The 19,270-nt window shown below is 39.1% G+C and overlaps 1 protein-coding gene across 1 annotated transcript in view; it reads right to left on the minus strand.

The window, feature by feature from the left end:
- Positions 1 to 19,270, minus strand: part of GPR158 (G protein-coupled receptor 158) — a gene marked incomplete at both ends in the record, with an annotated part of 307,652 nt that overhangs the window by 276,002 nt on the left and 12,380 nt on the right. The window contains one exon of the mRNA XM_079701301.1: positions 384 to 489. Coding sequence (XP_079557427.1) covers positions 384 to 489 — 106 coding nt within the window. The remainder of the gene's footprint in view (positions 1 to 383; positions 490 to 19,270) is intronic.

Here is a 19,270-nt window from a genome sequence, read left to right on the forward strand (position 1 = left end):
GAATGAATACCATCAATGTTTCAACAAGCATCATACTCCATAAAAATGTGCATAATTTGGTTGACCCCTCTTGGGACTGGTTTCTCACTTCAGGGCTAGTTTAATTTCCAGCCCATTTTGAATAGGGTCAGCCTTTGACTAAAGCCAAACTTCAGACGTAATTTTAGTTTCAGCCTTCTCTTAGTCCCCAAATGAACAGTTATTCTGCACAAATTTCATTTTCTAGTTCTCTTTCAGTTCATTTGGCAACATTCAGACCTGCATAGGAGATTTTTTACCCAGTAAGATGCCTCTTGTTCACCTACCCACACAAATACAGTTTATTCAAAAGTATTATATTTCTGAGCTTCTGATTTCAGAGAACTTTATCTCCATGTTCTTACCTCTGAATTGTTAAGGTGACATTTGTGAGTTCCTGAAAACCAGCCATCACTTGAACATTGGTCAATGTCCACCTTCTGAAGATTTATGTCAACTTTCATGACACCCCTTAAAACAGAGAAAGACAAAAAGAACAAATTAATTTGAGCCTTTACAATATCTAACTCTGTATTCTACCCTAGAAATCAGCCAAATCAGCATAAAGAATGCACTAAAACTCTTCAAATTGCCCACTCATATTCATCTAAAGTGTACCGAGTGTAGATAGAGACAGACTAGAACAGAATCATAAAGAATTAGTTTTATGTACGTCCGAAAGCAGGGACTCTGTGTTGTTCACTGTTTCAGCTCCCTGGATAATGCCTGGCACACAGTAGGTGTTCAATAAATATTTGCTGATTGACTGAACTCCGGACAGTATTACTCTGGACATGGTAGCAAAGTCGACTCAAATAACACCTGCTCCCAGTACCCCTTCTATTAAAGTAAATTTTTTTAAAAGCCCTTATTTCCTTCTACTCCTATTTCCCAATGCAGGGCCTGGGATGGGAAGGTTGGGGCAAGGGGTCGGGGGAATGAGCTAAGAGGGGAAGACGGTATCAGAAAATAAGCATCTCTTTCCTCTGATCTTCTATCACAATGACTTTAAGTAGTTCTTTAGGTCTTCCAGTGTTCCACACTGAACAGATTTGCACCATCCACAGAAGTGCCGTTCAGTGTTTACTCTTTTAAATCTAGAAATAAAAACACTGCATTTCACTTACCCATTTGAGAAAGGTCACTAAGAAAGAGAACTCACAAATTCAAGGCCAAACACAAAATTGCAAAGAAAGCTCCAACTTTACCTAAAATTCCTCCATATTTGCCAATCAATCTTCCTATATTTTCCTAAGATCACTCTCTTCTATTTTTCACCACCACTAGCACCCCTAGCACCAGCAGTAACAGACTTAACTGTCCTACACTGAGCTATCACACCTGGACTTACTTGAAATAAGTATTCTGGGGACTGGCCCTGAAGCCCAAAGCTCTAATGACTTTTTTTCACCAGGTGAGTAAAGCATAAACACCCCACTAAAACTCACTAAATGTAAAAACACATTTTCAAGGTCCCATGTCTCCAACTTAAACTATTTTCATTATGATATTATTAAATACGTACAAACATAAAGGTGGGCTCAAATTCCTTATATTATAGCTTTTCTAGCTACAAAACACACACACACAAAATAGCAAAACAAATGAAAAACTATAAAGCCAACAATTTTTCAATTTAAAAAATTACTTTAAAAACACCAATGATTATGTTTTGCTGAACTAAATTACCTCTCAGAAAAGAAATATGGTACCAACTGCTAGTTCAGCAAGCCTGTTTTACCACATGTTATGACTCATTTTTCTCATCTCTTTTCTCCTTTTAAATTACTGTGAAAGCTTCTGACAAGGTGGCTTAATGTCATTTGGGCTTCATCTAGAGTGAATAAATCATTTACTTTTTAAGGCTGCCTCTGTTCTTATTAACCTGTGACAACGTATGTACTGTGTTACCTAGTGCTAACATGCTCAAAAGAGACACAAAAACAAACAGGCACACCAAAACCTCCCATCAGTATGTGGTTATCCAGACAACCCAGAATATGTGTAAGTTCATTTTTCAGAGGATCACTGAAAGGAAGACCCAAAAATTTATCATAAAAACCTGATAAATCCTTCAGAGAAATAGCCCCAGTTTGAAAAATGCTACTATTGTGGACCATAATTCCATAAAACAAATACTATTCATGTGATAATTAACTGAATTCCCAAGTGACCTAATGCCATAAACCAGTTAGCTCTTTCAACAAATATTTATTGTCTAGTATGTGCATATCAAGATTAGAGATGCTATGGAGATGAACCACATAGGTCCTGCCCAAGGAACCCCAAAGATTTAAGATGCCTTAAAAAGTATCAGAATATTTCATGGAGAACGGATGCTAAATTCTGAGGAATGTGGAAAGTTATCACTTGGGGTAGACCAGGTATTCCATAAACATTGGTTGACTTGCTGTCTTCACCAACCAGGACTTCCCATAAAACTGTGTTCCATATAGGTCATGGCAATCAGGGCAAGCTCACTCTGGGCTCTACTTATGGTCTTTGGAAAATAACATATTCAGTTTTTCATTCATTCAATAAATTACTTATTGAGCACCTACTCTGAGCCAAAGTTGTTCTAAGTCTCTGAAATACATTAGTAAGCAGGAAAAAAACAGTTCCTGCCTTCATGGAGCTTAACTCTAGTGTGGGACAGACAAATAATAAACCAGGGCTATAATAAATAAGTAAATTACACTTCGTATTACAGACTAAAAAGTGCAATGGAGAAAACAGAAACAAAACAAAAAAACACCTTCAAGGAGGTAAGAAGGACGGCTGGGAGTAGAGGGAGGGTAGGTTAAACTTTTTCTAACGGGTGGTCAGGATAAGCCTCACTGAAGTAAGATTTCTAAGTCAATGGTTCAAGGTATAATCACAGCAGATTCGTATTCACACTCTAAGTTACCAGCCATCTTCCTCAGCAACATAAAATTTCCCGCTGGACTACCACTATCCACTACATTTTGGTATACTTGAACGGCTTATTAAGAATGTAAGTAGGGGGCTTCCCTGGTGGCGCAGTGGTTGAGAATCTGCCTGCCAATGCAGGGGACATGGGTTCGAGCCCTGGTCTGGGAAGATCCCACATGCCGCGGAGTAGCTAGGCCCGTGAGCCACAACTACTGAGCCTGCGCGTCTGGAGCCTGTGCTCTGCAACAAGAGAGGCCGCGATAGTGAGAGGGCCGCGATAGTGAGAGGCCCGCGCACCGCGATGAGGAGTGGCCCCCACTTGTGCAACTAGAGAAAGCCCTCGCACAGAAACGAAGAGCCAACACAGCCATAAATAAATAAATAAACAAATAAAAATTTTAAAAAAGACAGGTTTGCTAAAAAAAAAAAAAAAAAGAATGTAAGTAGGAAACTAATAAAAATATGTATTTGTTTGTTCCACAATCGTTAGTAATAATAAGGTCAAGTTTTCCTCCACTATCTTGCTACCCTTGAGGGCAAGATAGTGGAAATCTCCAAATCCTCCAGAGCTGGCTCAGGGACACGGGTTAATTTGGGACTCCAGGAGGATGCAATTACTCTGGTCCCTTGCCTGAGAAACCTGGCTTAAGAAATTGGTATCTTAATGGCTGAGAATTTCCCCCCTTAATTCCAGGTTCCTAAACGGGAAACAAAAGGTCACCGCAGACTTGAAACTCAGCTCATGAAGCTCTCTGGGCTCAGAGTAAAATCTACAAAGGTGGGCTTCCCTGGTGGTGCAGTGGTTAAAAATCCGCCTGCCAATGCAAGGAACACAGGTTCGAGCCCTGGGCCGGGAAAGTCCCACATGCCGCGGAGCAACTAAGCCCGTGCACCACAAATACTGAGCCTGTGCTCTATAGCCCACGAGCCACAACTACTGACCCTGCATACCACAACTACTGAAGCCCATGTGCCTAAAGCCCGTGCTCCGCAACAGGAGAGGCCACCGCAATGAGAGGCCTGCACACCGCAACGAAGAGCAGCCCCCACTCACTGCAACTAGAGAAAGCCCGCGCGCAGCAACGAAGACCCAACACAGCAAAAATTAAATAAATAAATAAATAAAATTTTAAGCCCACCAAATGTAATGAGCCGTGCGTTTAGCAGCTGGAAATCAGCGCTGACTCTTCTTCATTAGCGCCTGGGCCTCGGTGCCTGGAGACCTACAAAGCCCGTGGGAAGGCGCCGTGACTTTCTGTGGGGGGTGAGGAAATGGAGGCCTGGGGCATTCAGCAGAAAGAGAACGCTCTCTCGGTTTGGGAAAAGCATTCAGCCACAGCAACGCAAACACTCAAACGCGGACGCACACGCGCCGGAAGAACTTGAGCCCGCGGAAGGCCCCGCCGCGCCTGCGCACTGTGTCTCCTGAGCAAGCCCCTCTGGGGCGGAAGTGCTGCTCCCACATCCGGTGAGCGGGTGCCACCGGGAAACTCTGAGGGCGCGGAAGTGGCTGACGTGAGGTGGCTTGAGGACCGGAAGACGAGGGCCAAGAAGAGCCTGGTAAGTGGCATCCAGAGAATGGAAAATATAGCAAATAACATCCCCCAAACCTCTAGGTGCTTAGCTGAGCCGCAGACTAGCATTTTCCTCCACTTCTCTTTCTGACTCCTGAAAGGCAGCAAAAGCACCAAACAGGATTTATCCTCCAACCAAATTTGGAATTTCCCTGACGTTCTCTCGCCATGAATGGGCTTCCGTCCTTACAGTTATCTGGTAGATAACTTGTTTGTTCTGAAACTCACCCCCCAAATCAAAACAATTGCCAAGTTCCATAGATTCTACTCCCTGCATGCACCTTGACCCCTCCTCTCCATTTCTGCTATTTCTGCCTGGTTCAGGTCTTCATCTCTCAGAGAGCTAAAAAATTTTTATAATAGTTTACTAATTGGGTCCTGTCTGGCATTGCTCCAGGTGAAGATCTCGGTTTGTAGGCTCTCACGTTTATACGGTTTAGGGTCCTTCTTTAAGAAACAAATACAAAACTATGAATATACATTTTTATCACAATATGACCTTTGGCCCTACATGCTTGTGTTACAAGTGCTGGTTGGGTAGTAAGATCATTACCAGAAGGCATTTCTATACCAGAACTTAGCTATAGACAGAAGTGACTACAGACTACTTTAATATATATTACTAAATAATCGAGAACTTCCCCTTAACCAATTTCCAGTAATGCCCACAGCCTAGGGAAAATGTAATGGAGGCAAGTTATAGTAGAAAGAGACTATTCAATTGTATCTTCCTTTTGCAAATTTTACAAAAAACAATTGACCACAAAATTCGTTGTTAGTGCCTATTCCAGGGCTTTAGAACATTCCCATGCAAGCAAGGGGCCGTAGAGCTTAAGCATGAAACACTGCTGTCTGTTTAATCTTTGAAATTTGTAAATATGATCCTCACAATTCCCTGCTTAAAATCAATATTTCCCACTCTCCTGAAGAATGAAATCCAAGCTCCTTGCCATAACATTATATTCAGGCCCCTCCGACTTCTAACTTCTCCACCCACTCACTTGCATATATTTTTTGTTCCAGACAATTCAGAATTACATGTGGGGTCCTAAATAATTCATGCTCTCTCAAAAAATCATTCTTTTATAGATACCTTTATATCTGAAGTTCCTTTGCCTCAGTTGTGCTTTACCTATCATAGCTCCTACCTGGCTCCTTTTTAAAGCCTTCTGTGAACTCCAAGTCTCATTTAGGAACTGCTTCTCTGTTCTCCCCATAATACACTGTGCTTACCTTCTTCATTTCATTAGCACCTTTTATTATAATATTGGATTTTTAATGATCTGTTTTTCCCACCAGACTAAAATTTCCATAGCCCATGTCTTTGTAATATTTTCCCTCAGCTCCTAAATCAGCGCCCACCCCCCCAAAATTAACCTTGAAAAATTGCAGATGCTAGAGAGATGTGAATAGTAGCTAAAATAACCATGACCAGAGAGAGAGAGAGCACGTGCACGTGTGAAAACCCAAGGAAACAAAACTATCATGGACTGCTATGGGTGAATGACTGGGAAGAAAAACTGGATATGTTGAAGGAACGTTTTGAAATTCTCCTTTTGTTTCTTCACCACGTTATCTTGGGCCATAATTTTCCTTCTTCATCACTACAGAAATTGACAGTAACAACCCATTAGTCAATTTTGATGGGGAATCAGGGCAGAAGTTCTGCCAAAATAAAGAGTTGATAAAAAAAGATGCTGTTAGACCAGCTGCCATCCGTCATTTCCTCCAGACAATAGATAACCAGAACAGGACCAGGTGCCTAGCAGGGGGTAGCTTACATAACAGAAGCCTAAAACATATGGCACTGGCTTTGGGCCCAGGCAGAGGCAGAAGCTAGAAGGGCCTCAAAGAAATGGTTAATAAAAGTGGGAATATGTTGGTGAGTCTTAAGGACAGTGTAGGAATGATACTGGAGACAGAAGAAAAAGCAGCCTTTGGTACGTAATAGTTGGAAAGTTTGGCAACGCTGTCACCTGTAAACCAATGAACTTGTGGATATGGCTAAGGAAGTTTCCAGGTAAAATGCAGAGAATACTACCTGGCTTTTTCTAGCTGACTGTGATAGAATACAAAGAGAAAGGCATGAACTAAAGAAAGAGTTGCTTAGTCTTGTTTTGTTTTTGGCTTTTAAAATTTTTTAATTGTGGTAAAATATATATAACAAAATTTACCATCTTAACCATTTTTAAATGTACAGTTTAGTAGTGTTAAGTACTTCATATTGTTATGCAGTCTCCAGACTTCTTTTCATCTTGCAAAACTACAACTCTATACCCATTAAACAACAAATTTCCCATCCCCCTCCTCTGCCCAGCCCCTATATTCGAGCCACAATTCTAACTTCTAAGTATTTGACGGCTTCAGGCATCTCATGAGTGGAATCATACAATACGTGTCTTTTTTGTGGCTGGCTTATTTCACTTTGTATAATGTCCTCAGGTTTCATCCATGTTGTATCATGTGTCAGAATTTCCTTCCTTTTTAATGGAATAATATTGCATTGTATGTATATACTGTATTTTGTTTATTCATTCATTTGTTGATAGACGCTGAGTTGCTTCCATCTTTTGGGTATTGTGAATAATGCTGTTGTGGAGTTGCTTAGTTTTGGGGTGAAATTTAGAGGAAATATTAGAGTCAGGATTTGGAAATAAAATTGTTGTACATCCCCTGTCTATTCTAGCAAAAGATTCTCAGAATATGAAATGGCTTCAGAGCAAAGAACCACCTCAGGGTGGGTCTGGAAAATCCTTTGTTAAGACTTAAGAAAGGTGTAAGGCAGTATTTCATAGAGGCTCTCAGCTAGACTAAAGGACTTCTGATGGTCTTATGTGTATGCCTCATAGACCCTCACTGTCAAACAATGGGGATTCTAAGATTCTCAAGGCATTATTGCACAGTAACCACAGGACCCAAGATAGAAAACTTCCTGTCTTAAAGAGATTTGTAAATGTAACTTCTGTCTAGTAGAATGAAATCCAGTAAGATTCATAGGAAACCTACGTTTTTCAATGAATAGCATAGGTAGGAGCACTATCATCTTGAATTAAAAAGAAAAGAGATAGTCCAAAATTTTAAGACACTTTCCCTACCCCCACCCTTCTATGGGCAAGAAGCCAGCTGAGAAGGCCACTCAATTGCAAATATAGTCAGTTTCTTAGGGAAAAGGAAGGGTAGCTCAGAGGACAGAATCAAGAGGCCAGAGGGTAAAGCCAGGACCTTCAGAGAATTTTCCCAGGGAGCAGGACTGGTCCTAATCAAGAAATTGGCAATATGTGTTGAAATGAATTTCAGAATTGCCATAGACTAGTAACTGCTATGTGTATCCTGTTCCCCTGCTTTTTCAACTGAAGTGTTATTGTAATTGTCCTATCTCTTTATCACATGTGGATGTTTCAGGGATACTGGGGGCAGGGGACAGATAATGTTTCTTTACAGGTCTTTAAATTGAGAGGTACTATACTTGAACTATACACATAGCACTCATGCTCATCTGGGTCTCATTCAGTTGGCTAAGTCCTGACTTCAAGACAATATCACAGTGAGATAAGACTTTGGGGGTGGGAGACTTGAGAGGAGTAAGTGTATTCTGCAGATAAGAAGCCCTACTACCCTATTACCCTGCTGGAAGTAAATGCAAGGTGCCAGGCGGAGTAAATGTGGAAAGAGAGTTTACTGAGCAGTGCCCATGCATCCCCCAGCTATTCCAAACTTCTCAGCCCAGTTGCCAGATATATGAATGAAGAAGCCACCTTAGAAGTGGGTCTTCCAGCCCCGGCCATGCCAGCTGACACTGCATACACTAGAAACAAACCACTCAGCCAAGCTCTTCCCAGATCTGTGATCCACAGAACTGTGAGAAAAATGCTTGTTTTATGCCCCTAGGTTTTTCAGTAAATTGTTATGCAGAAATAGGCAACTGGAACCTCTAACCAATATAGACACTGTATACGCGGAAAAGAAACAGTGGATTTAGAGGATATAGCTACCAAGGGCATATATGCTGCCAAGGGCACGTGTGTGTGCTTGTGTGTATGTGTGTATATTTATCAACAATTGACATAAGAAAGAAATAACTGTTGGAAATTCTGACATACCTCTGAGAAACTGATAGATTGAACAGAAAGAAGCAATTAGCAAATATCTCAACAGTACAATTAAGCTGTAGACTTAAGCTATTTAGGCATATATAGAGCTCTTCATGTGACAAATAATTCACTTTTTGTTTTAACATGCACAGAATATTTACTGAATATTTACCAAAAATAAACCAGAGATAATATTTCAAAGGGAACCTCAGATTCCAAAGGATCAGTGTCATACACACTATGTCCTTTAGTCATAATGCATTAAATTATAAATTAAGTTTCTTAAAAGGATAGCTTAAATACATCTCACATGTTTGGAAAATTAAAACAAATTCCTAAATAACCCTTAGGCTGAAAAAGAAAATTAATGAATACTTAGATTTGAATGGCAGTGAATACACTACAAGTAAAAAAAAAAATTCTGGAACAAGGGTTAGAGAAATGACTGAACCTAGGGCTGGGGCAGGGAAAATGCAAGGTACACTTAAAGCATCATTTTCATAAAATAAGAACAAGGGCATGTCAAAAAGACACACAAGCCAACTTAAAAGAGTTCCCAATTGTGGAAGCTGGAGTAGTTTGAGCAATGAAATAAATAATGAGAATATCGATTCAACCCCCAAAATAAATATCCATAAGTCCATACTCATATGAATAAATGATTAAGTTAATAAATGAGGAAGAAGACAGAACTCTTTGTTACAAAAGAATTCCAACTCATACATTTAGAAGGAATGAGGGAGGGGGCTTCCCTGGTGGCGCAGTGGTTGAGAGTCCGCCTGCCGATGCAGGGGACACGGGTTCGTGCCCCGGTCCGGGAAGATCCCACATGCCGCGGAGCGGCTGGGCCTGTGAGCCATGGCCGCTGAGCCTCGCGTCCGGAGCCTGTGCTCCACAACGGGAGAGGCCACAACAGTGAGAGGCCCGCGTACCGCAAAAAAAAAAATAAGTAAAAAATAATTGTTACAGGCAAGACCTGCTGATAAATCCTAAAATTAGTGGGAAAAACATTAAGAAGAAACAGGATATTTGAATAAGCTCAAATCATCTCCCCCAAAACATTTATTCATTACTGTAGTGGTTTTAACATATGTCCAGAATTCTTTGATACTCCTCCCTCCAGGAAGAAGTGAATTCACCTTCCCTTGAGTGTGAGCTTAACTTAGTGATTCACTTAGAATAAAATACAGAAAGGGAAAAATAGTAACTAGAGTGGAGAAACCTGGCAAACACCCCACTAACCAAGTGACCAAGGTTAACATCACCAGTAATAAGACATATCGATACTATGTACTCTGTGGTATGATGCAACGAGAAGAGCATTCCCCCTCTATTGTATTCTTCTCAAAAGTCCATAACCTCAGTCTTATCATGAGAAAGCATCAGACAAATCCAAATAGAGGGATATTCAACAAAATATCTTAGCAGCACTTTTCAAAAGTGTCAACTGATAGTTGATAACATAAGAGAGTATTGTTTAAAGGCAAGGAAAGACTGAGAGACTGTCACAGATTGGAGGAGACTAAGGAAATATGAAGAACAAATGATATATTAGTTTGCTAGGGCTGCCATAACAAAGTACCCAGACTGGGTGGTTTAAACAACAGAAACGTATTTTCTCATAATTCTGGAATCTAAAAGTCCAAGGTCAAGGCCTCAGTAGGGTTGGTTTCTTCTGAGACCTCTCTCCTTGGCTTGTAGATGGCCATCTTCTTTCTGTGTCTTCACATGGTCTTCCCTTTGTGTGTTCCTGTGCCCTAATTTCTTCTTATGAAGACCCAAGTCATATTGGATTAGGGTCCATCTTAATGACCTTATTGTAACTTAATTACCTCTTTAAAGATACTGTCTCAAAATACTGTCACATTCTGAGGTACTGAGGGTTAGGACTTCCACATACGAATTTTGGGGAAACATAATTCAGCCCATAAGATATGGTATCCTATTTTGGGTCCTGGAAGAGAAACAGAGCATTAGTGGAAAAACTGAGGAAATCTGAATAAAATCTGTAGCTTAGTTAATAGTGATGTACTAATATTAGTTTCTTAGTTTTAATTATTTTATGTAAGATGTTAATGTTTTAGGAAGCTGGGTGAAGGGTATATGGGAACTTTCTGTATTGTCTTTGCTAATCTTCTGAAAGTCTGAAAGTATTTCAAAATAGTTTAAAAATTTTTAGTTATAAAAAAACTAAATTTCTTTGGAAAGATAAATAAGGGAGACTCAAGAATTAAAGAGAAAATATGCAAATAAACAGGAAGTAGGCAAATAAACAATACACAGAATGAACAGATACACAGGAATGTTTTAAAAGCTATTATTATTTAAAAAACAATATATGGGGCTTCCCTGGTGGCGCAGTGGTTCAGAGTCCACCTGCCAATGCAGGGGACGCGGGTTCGTGCCCCAGTCCAGGAGGATCCCGCGTGCCGCGGAGCGGCTGGGCCCGTGGGCCATGGCTGCTGAGCCTGCGCGTCCGGAGCCTGTGCTCCGCAACGGGAGAGGCCACAACAGTGAGAGGCCCGCGTACCGCAAAAAAACAAACAGAAACAAAAAATATATGATTAATTATTTTGTAACAAACTTTTAAAAACTAGAGGAAATGAAAAAAATGGATAAATTGATAGAAAATATACAATGCCAAATTTGCCACAAAGGGAATATAAAACTTGAATACAACCATAAGCATAGAGAGTTTTAAATCATTCACTTCCCAGAAAAGCTTCAGGCCTACGAACATGGTTTTGTATATGAATTCTACCAAGCTTTTAAGGAAAAGTTCTTTTATTTTTACAAGTTCTTAAAACCAATAAAACCCAAAATTATCCAATTTATTTTATATGATTTTGATTCCAAGCCACATGAGGACAATATAAAAAAAAAAGTCCCTGGGCTTCTCTGGTGGCGCAGTGGTTGAGAGTCCGCCTGCCGATGCAGGGGACATGGGCTCGTGCCCCGGTCCGGGAAGATCCCACATGCCGCGGAGCGGCTAGGCTCGTGAGCCATGGCCGCTGAGCCTGCGCGTCCGGAGCCTGTGCTCCGCAACGGGAGAGGCCACAACAGTGAGAGGCCCACGTACCGCAAAAAAAAAAAAAAAGTCCCATTTTAATTCTGCATATAGATCCACGAATCCTAAAGGAAATCCTGGCTAAGCAAATATTAAAATATATTAAAATAATTATACATTATGATCCATTGGAGTATATCTCAAGAATAAAAGGATGTTTTAACATCAGAAAGTATATCAATGAAATTCACAGCAATAATAGAAGAAATTAGAAAAATTATATGATTGTTTTAATCAATGTAAAAAGGCATTTTACAAAGTTCCAACACCTAATTTTTTTTAATGGTATACTAGAAATTGAAGGATACTCTTAACTTGGTAAAACTTGCCTCTATCAACCCTATACTTAAAGGAAGAACTTTTTCTTTAAGATGTTCCCTTTAAGTCAAAAATGTTTACTATCACTGATACCGTTTAACATAGTTACTGAAAGTCACAACTAATTCTGTAAGAAAAAATAAGAAATGAGATATAAAGATCAGAATAGAAGAGATTAAACTGTCATTATTTGTAGATGATATGACTGTTTAGCAATAAAATCAACAGACAAATATGAGAATAAGAAAGTTCAGCAGGATTGATGGATACCAGATCAATGTACAAAAATCAATAGCATTCTCTACACCAACAATCTCCAACAAAAGTTATAACTAAAAAGATGCCATTTAAAATAGCAACAGAACCCATAAATTCTCTAGAAGTTAACTTAATCAAGAATACACAAAACCTTTTAAAATAAATTTATTTATTTATTCATTTATTTATTTTTGGCTGAGTTGGGTCTTTGTTGCTGCACGGGGGTTTTCTCTAGTTGCGGTGAGCGGGGGGTATTGTTTGTTGCGGTGCTTGGTCTGCTCATTGTGGTGGCTTTTCGATGCAGAGCATGGGCTCTAGGCGTATGGGCTTCAGTAGTTGTGGCTCACGGGCTCTAGAGCACAGGCTCAGTGGTTGTGGTGCACGGGCTTAGCTGCTCCACGGCATGTGAGATCTTCCCGGACCAGGGCTCGAACCCGTGTCCTCTGCATTGGCAGGCAGATTCTTAACCACTGCACCACCAGGGAAGCCCCACAAAACCTTTATGGAGAAATTTTGAAGCTCTACTGAAGGACAAAACAGATGATCTGAATAAATGGAGAGACATCACATGCTCTGAAAGGGAATAATTTACTGTATTAAAAATGTCAGTTCTCATCAAATGGAGCTATAAATTTAATGCAGAACCAATCAAAATTCTATATAGATTTTTTTTAGAAACTTGATAGCTTACTTTAAGTAGAAGAATAAAAGTCAGCTGTGAAAAGGGGAAAGAGGTAGGCTTTGCCTAAGCAAATATTGAGACATACTACCCAACCACAGCAATGAAACATAATAGTATTGACCAGAAAACAGACATGGGAAACAGTGGAACAAAACAGAGAGCTCAGAGACATACACATGCATATAAGGCACTTATTTGTATGATAAAGGCTGATAATGTTGGGAACCTGGCTCACTAAATGGATAAAAATAATAACTGTATCCCTACCCAATACCATATACCAAGGTGAACTCCCAGTGTTAAAGACCTGACTGTGAAAGTTAAAACTTTAATGGTAGTAGTTGATTATAAGAGAATATTTTTGTGGCAAAGCATTGAAAGACTTCTTAAAATGAAACCCAAAAGCATAAACTGTAAGGCAAAATTTTGACTAAGTAAGTAGCATCAGAAATTTTTAAAAATTCCATTCAAGGGGAGATATTATGGGCAAAGTTACCTGAAAGATGACAGATTGGGTGATATTGCAGCATCTAAAATTGACAAGCAAATAATATCTAGAATACACCAGGATCTCTTGCAGCAAAACAGAAATATAGGAATCACAATAGGAAATGGGCAAAGGCTATAAACAAGCAGTTTACAGAAAAGTAAACCCAACAGGCTTACACACACATGAAGAGATGCTTAAGCTAATTAGTAGTCAGAGAAATGCAAAGTAAAACAATAGTGAGATATCACTTTACATTCATTAAAATGACAAAAAATTAGAAAGCTGTATGATGCCAAGTGTTGGCAGGAAAGTGAGGCTATAGGAGCCCCTATGCCCTGCTGGTGGATATGTAGACTGATGCAGCCTGTCTAGAGAGCAATCTTGCAATATTTTGTAAAATGACATTTACCCCTCCCTGTGACCCAGAAATCCTGCAATTCAGTTTATCTTTCAAGGAAATTCTCATGCTGGTCCATAAAGGGGCATATAAGCTTACCAAAGTGTCATTGTAATGGCAAGGAACTGAAGACAATCTGGTTGTCTATCCCTAGAACTGGACAATTTCTACATGCTATTTAGCAGTAGAGTCCTAGGCATCAATAAGGAAATGGACTGGTTGTATACATAGCAGCAGGAAGAGATTCTTAAAACAGAATTGTATAAATAAAAAGTAAGCAGAATAATGAGAAATATAGCAATTATTTAACTGAAATGATTTGCACACAAATAGCACATGAACAGATGAGCACACTTCACAGGTTAGTTTCATAGTGGGGTGGGATCAAGGAAAAGAGACTTTTTTTTTTTAAGGGACAAAGAGCGATTTCCTTTCTGTTTCCTTATAACTGTAGAAGACTGTAGATTCATGTTTCAATCATCTTTGGGTAACTTCCTCACTTGGGGCCTCTCATCCTCAGAAAACACTGCTCACAAAAACATCTCTATCATTTAGCTCAAACCCGTAACTACAAGAAGTACAGGAGAACCAAGAACACAGTCTGGTTCCCTCTAGATTATCTTGAAGAATTTGACAACAGTCTGTCTTAAAGCAAGAAAATGTTCTCCGACACTACTTTGCAGCTGCCATGTCCATAGAAGCTTGCCAAAGCTTTACATAGTGACAAATGTCTTCCTCTGTCTGGCTTCTTGTTCTTGGAAGGCATTTGGCAATCAGGTCACACCTTCCTTGGGAAGATCTATGTATTTTGTGTGGGGAAAATAACTCAAGTTTGATTTATAAAAAGAGAGAGAACCAATAAATATGAAGTAAGATCAATCAGAACATCAGTTCTCCATCCACAAGTATACAATCTTTGGGGCTCTTGAAGGTGATCCTTTTTCAAAGTTAAGTGCAGCACATATCTTAAAAGTGCTAGGGTTTAAAGTTTGATAATAGATGATTGTCCCCCTGAAAAATATATTTTGAGTTTGCTGCTTTTGCCAAAGTAGCTGACTAATGTCTCATTTTATGGTTTTCTTTCACTGCAATAATTTTGAGCTACATTCTATTTCAATTTTAAATGAAGAGAGGACAGTTTATTTTATCAAACACATCCACAGTGTTCTTTATATCACCTCTTTGAATATGACCATTTCTAAATGGGGTGGAAAATCCCTTATCAGGGAACCCACTACAAAGAGATCACCTGTCTTGACTCGTTTTATTCAAATAACACTTCTATAAAAGAGCAAGTACTTTTCTTGATTTATAGATGAGGAAAATAAGGTTCAGAAAAGTTATATAATATGTCCAAAGACATACTTTTTTTAGTTGCTAGGGGAGAAAAAATGAGAAGAAAGTATATTCTGTCAGAGAAAATAAATGTCTAATGTGGACACTAACCTGTCTTAAAATATAACGATTTCCTACCTTGAGTTTCCTGGTGATTTCATTAAACAAGTCAGTTATGCTTGGCTACAATAGCTAAGTGAAAATAATCTTTTTTGTTAGTAATTTTTAAAATCATTAAATTTCTTTTTTCTGTTGGTTCTTATTCATATAGCCCTTCAAGTCAAATTACCCATCTGATAATCTGCACAGTTTTTTATTCTAAATGACTTCTTTGTAGACCCTAATATTTTATACAAAAGGTACAAGTTAGCCGTTCATAGTAACTTTTCAGAGAAAGATATATAGCTTGTGCCAATGAATTCTGATTTAGAAATAATAACAGTAAGCAAGGCTATAAAGTAAATTTAAAATGTTCCCATTGGAATTTAAATTAAAGTACTTTGGTTAGATACCCAAGATTTGAACTAAATATAGGATGTACTTGTATGCTTAGAACCCTGTGTTTTAAGTTATCATTTATTGGGTACTCATTGTTTGTCACACATTATGCTATACACCCTTAAAACACCCTCACTGAACTGTTACGTGACTGATATTATTCTCCCCAATTTATATTACAACTATATATGGTCAATATCATTCTCCTAAATAATAGTTGAGAAATTTGGGACACAAAGAAGTGAAATAGCATACCTAAGGATACACACCTAATAAGTAAAATAACTGAGTATGATGTCCATAACTTAGGTATAAGGGTAAGGAGACTGGTCAGAAGACCTAAGTTTGAGTTCTTGTTCAAGTTGGTGAGTTGAGCCTATGTTTCTCCACCTCGTCCCTCCACTTTAATGGCAGTAAATAAATACAAGAGGGAATGAGAAGAAGTAGTTGACCAGAGATTTGACATAATTCTCCAGGATCATACTGATGATAAGCCAGAGTGGTGGCAGCTAAGCCCAGGACATGCTCAGGAGAAGGCTGGAACAGAGGTGGAAACTATTCTTTAAGCAGAGTTTCCAGAAAGATTTTAAGCTCAAAGTCAACAGGTATCAAGAGTGGAAGTAGAAAATGAGGCAGACATCAAGGGGATGAATTGAAGGATTTCCTTCTAAACAGTTACACGAGTTGGCACATCCTCTCCTTGCATGCAGTGATGACATTTATTCCCAAGCTAAAAACCAAGATCTATTCTGTAAAGAGATTGAAAGAAATGTCTGGAAAGAACTAAAACTTCTAAATGGTTGTAGTTCTCCCAGAGTAAACGTCTAGGGTGAGCCAGAAACTGCCAGCTTCCTTCTCAGGCATCCTAAAATGAACGTTGAAAGCCTGACAGTCAAGGGGAGGTCTACTGAGGAACTAGGCCTACTCATCTGCCATAGGAATCCATGCCATCTAGCTATATATGTCTACCTAGCCCTTCAGTCATAAAATTGATGGCTAATAAGGATCATATTTGAGGTGAACTGGTAGCATAAAGGAGAAGAACTGGTATGAACAAGCAAAATAACTGAACCTGGAACAAACAGCAATAATTCAGGGAACAGAAGACAATTCAATAGATATTTTAATTAATATTCTCAAAGAGATTTAAGAAAATGAACATACCATTATGAAAAAGAAATAATCAGAGCAAGAAAGAGTTCATGGAAAGTAAAAGTGATTGCTAAATGAAAACTAATTAAATTTTTCAAAAAGGTAGACAAAATAAAATCTTCTAGAAAGTAAAGTAAAAAGAAAAAGAGATGAAAAATGAGAGAAGAGCTAAGAAATACAGGGATCAATCCAGAAAGTTGAATACCTAACTATAGGAGTTCCAGAAAGAGAAAATGCATAGCAGAACATAGTTTTAAGCCATCATAAAAGAAAATTACTGAGTGGAAAAGTCTAAAAGGGCCAACTAAGTGATGAGGTTGATGAATAAAAAGGATCACATCTAAGCACATCATCATGAACATCCAGAACCCCACGGAAAAAGAAAAGATCTTAAGAGTTTCCGTGAGGAGAAAAGATTACCTACAAAGGTATAATAAATCAGGTTAATATCAAATTTTTCACCAGCAACAATGAATGCTAAAAACAATATAACAATGTCTTTAAAATTCTGAGGGCAAAATGACTTTGAACCTATAATTGTATATACGGACAATCAATCATGCATGAAGACAAAGACATTTTCAGACATGGGGAGACTTAGAAATTTTACCTTCCACAGATTCTTTCTGAAAAAGTATTTGAAATTGCATTTTAGGGGTGGGAAAAAAAGAAGAATTCTTGAAAGAAGAGGACCAGCACCCAACACACAGTTGGATCCAAAATTTCAATAATTTGAAAATATTTCCGTGATAGTTATTCTGCAGAAGACCTAAAGCAATTTGTACAAATTATGGGACTCCAAGAAGCATGCCTTCAACAAAAATGTAAATTTTCTTTAACAAACAATGATTGATTAAGAAGTTGGATGATCTTAGAAATAAGAAAACATAGGGTTTCTTTTTATTTCTTTAACGTGAAAAGAAAAGCAGTTGGCAGCTGCATGGAGGGAATAGGTGAAAAGTCTCCATGCAGACATGCACAAACTAAAGGTAACATGGTTTTGTGCAACTGATCTAAAAAAAAGGGAGAGATAATCCATTGGTCCTTGAAATTTGGAACATTCTAAAAATAGCATAGATTCAGATATTCAGATTTTAATTTTTTTTTTTTTTTTTTTTTTTTTTTGCGGTACGCGGGCCTCTCACTGTTGTGGCCTCTCCCGTTGCGGAGCACAGGCTCCGGACGCGCAGGCCCAGCGGCCATGGCTCACGGGCCAAGCCGCTCTGTGGCATGTGGGATCTTCCCGGACCGGGGCACGAACCCGTGTCCCCTGCATCGGCAGGCGGACTCTCAACCACTGCGCCACCAGGGAAGCCCCAGATTTTAATTTTTAGAAGCAACTAATGGACAAAACACAGAAGTAGGTTTGGGGTTTTTTTTTTTTTTACTGCAGTGACAGACTGAAAATGTTACCATCCTGAATTACCTAAAAATATTGGAATAGGAGTAGGAGCGTAAAGAAAGAAAAGAATAGAAGATACTATTTAAAATTGATGGATATAAAAGTCAAGGTAACCAATAGAAAAATTTTAAATATAATTAATAAAACAATGGAGAGAGTAGAGAAAGGAAAAGTGAAATATAAAGAAGCTAAGTTTCACATTTGTTGTATCAGAGAAGCTAATGGTGATGATTTTACTCCCCAAAATTCATAATCCCAGTTTTCCATTGATAATGCTCTTCATTAGAGATGTACTTCTGCCTATACTTCCTTTCCTATGGTGCAAAGTCTGCTTCCTCCAAATTCATGTCTAAATGTTTGTGGTGTCCCTTCTGGCTTTTCCAGTCTCACTTCTGTATCTTGTGCCTCCCACTGGCAGTTTTTGAGGCAGCCCCTAACCTGACATCTTAGTCCTCACCATAAAAGACAACAGAGTGAGGCGGGAAACACCAAACGACAAGACCTGCCAGCCACAGGCTTGAGAGAGGTAGGGGACCCACTGCATTTCATCTCAGGCATGCTGGTGAGGGAGAAAAGTGCTTTGCCCCTGAGTTTGCCTGTTGTGCCTCTGCCTTTAGTCTCCTGCTGTCTGTGTTTGGAAAGGGTTTCACCGTACAGGTTTAAGCCAGGGAGCAAGAAAAGCACCCAGCTGATTTTTGCAAGAAATTCTAGATTTTCAGTCTCTACCTCCCTTACCACTCAACTCTTTCAGTGTATTCATTCACAGCCAAGAATGGAGCAGCTGTAAATAGCTTCTTTGACTGAAATCTCATCAGAGAAGCTGGAAAGCCCAAGCTCCCAGAGCTAAGGGAGGCACTGGGCAGGAAGGCCAAGACTGAAAGAAGGAGGAAAGAAAAATGGAAAGTAAAGAAAACAAAAATACATCCACAATCTACATAGTACTACAGGGCTAGAAATTTGTAAAGCCCTTAACATGTTTCTGTATTTTAACCATTTACTGAGCACCTTCTACATCCCTTACTCTCATTTTCTATGTCCACCCCCTTTCACTACATTCCAGCAACATTGACTTTCT

Source organism: Hyperoodon ampullatus, assembly GCF_949752795.1.
Source record: "Hyperoodon ampullatus genome assembly, chromosome: 3".
Classification (NCBI taxonomy): Eukaryota; Metazoa; Chordata; class Mammalia; order Artiodactyla; family Ziphiidae; genus Hyperoodon; species Hyperoodon ampullatus.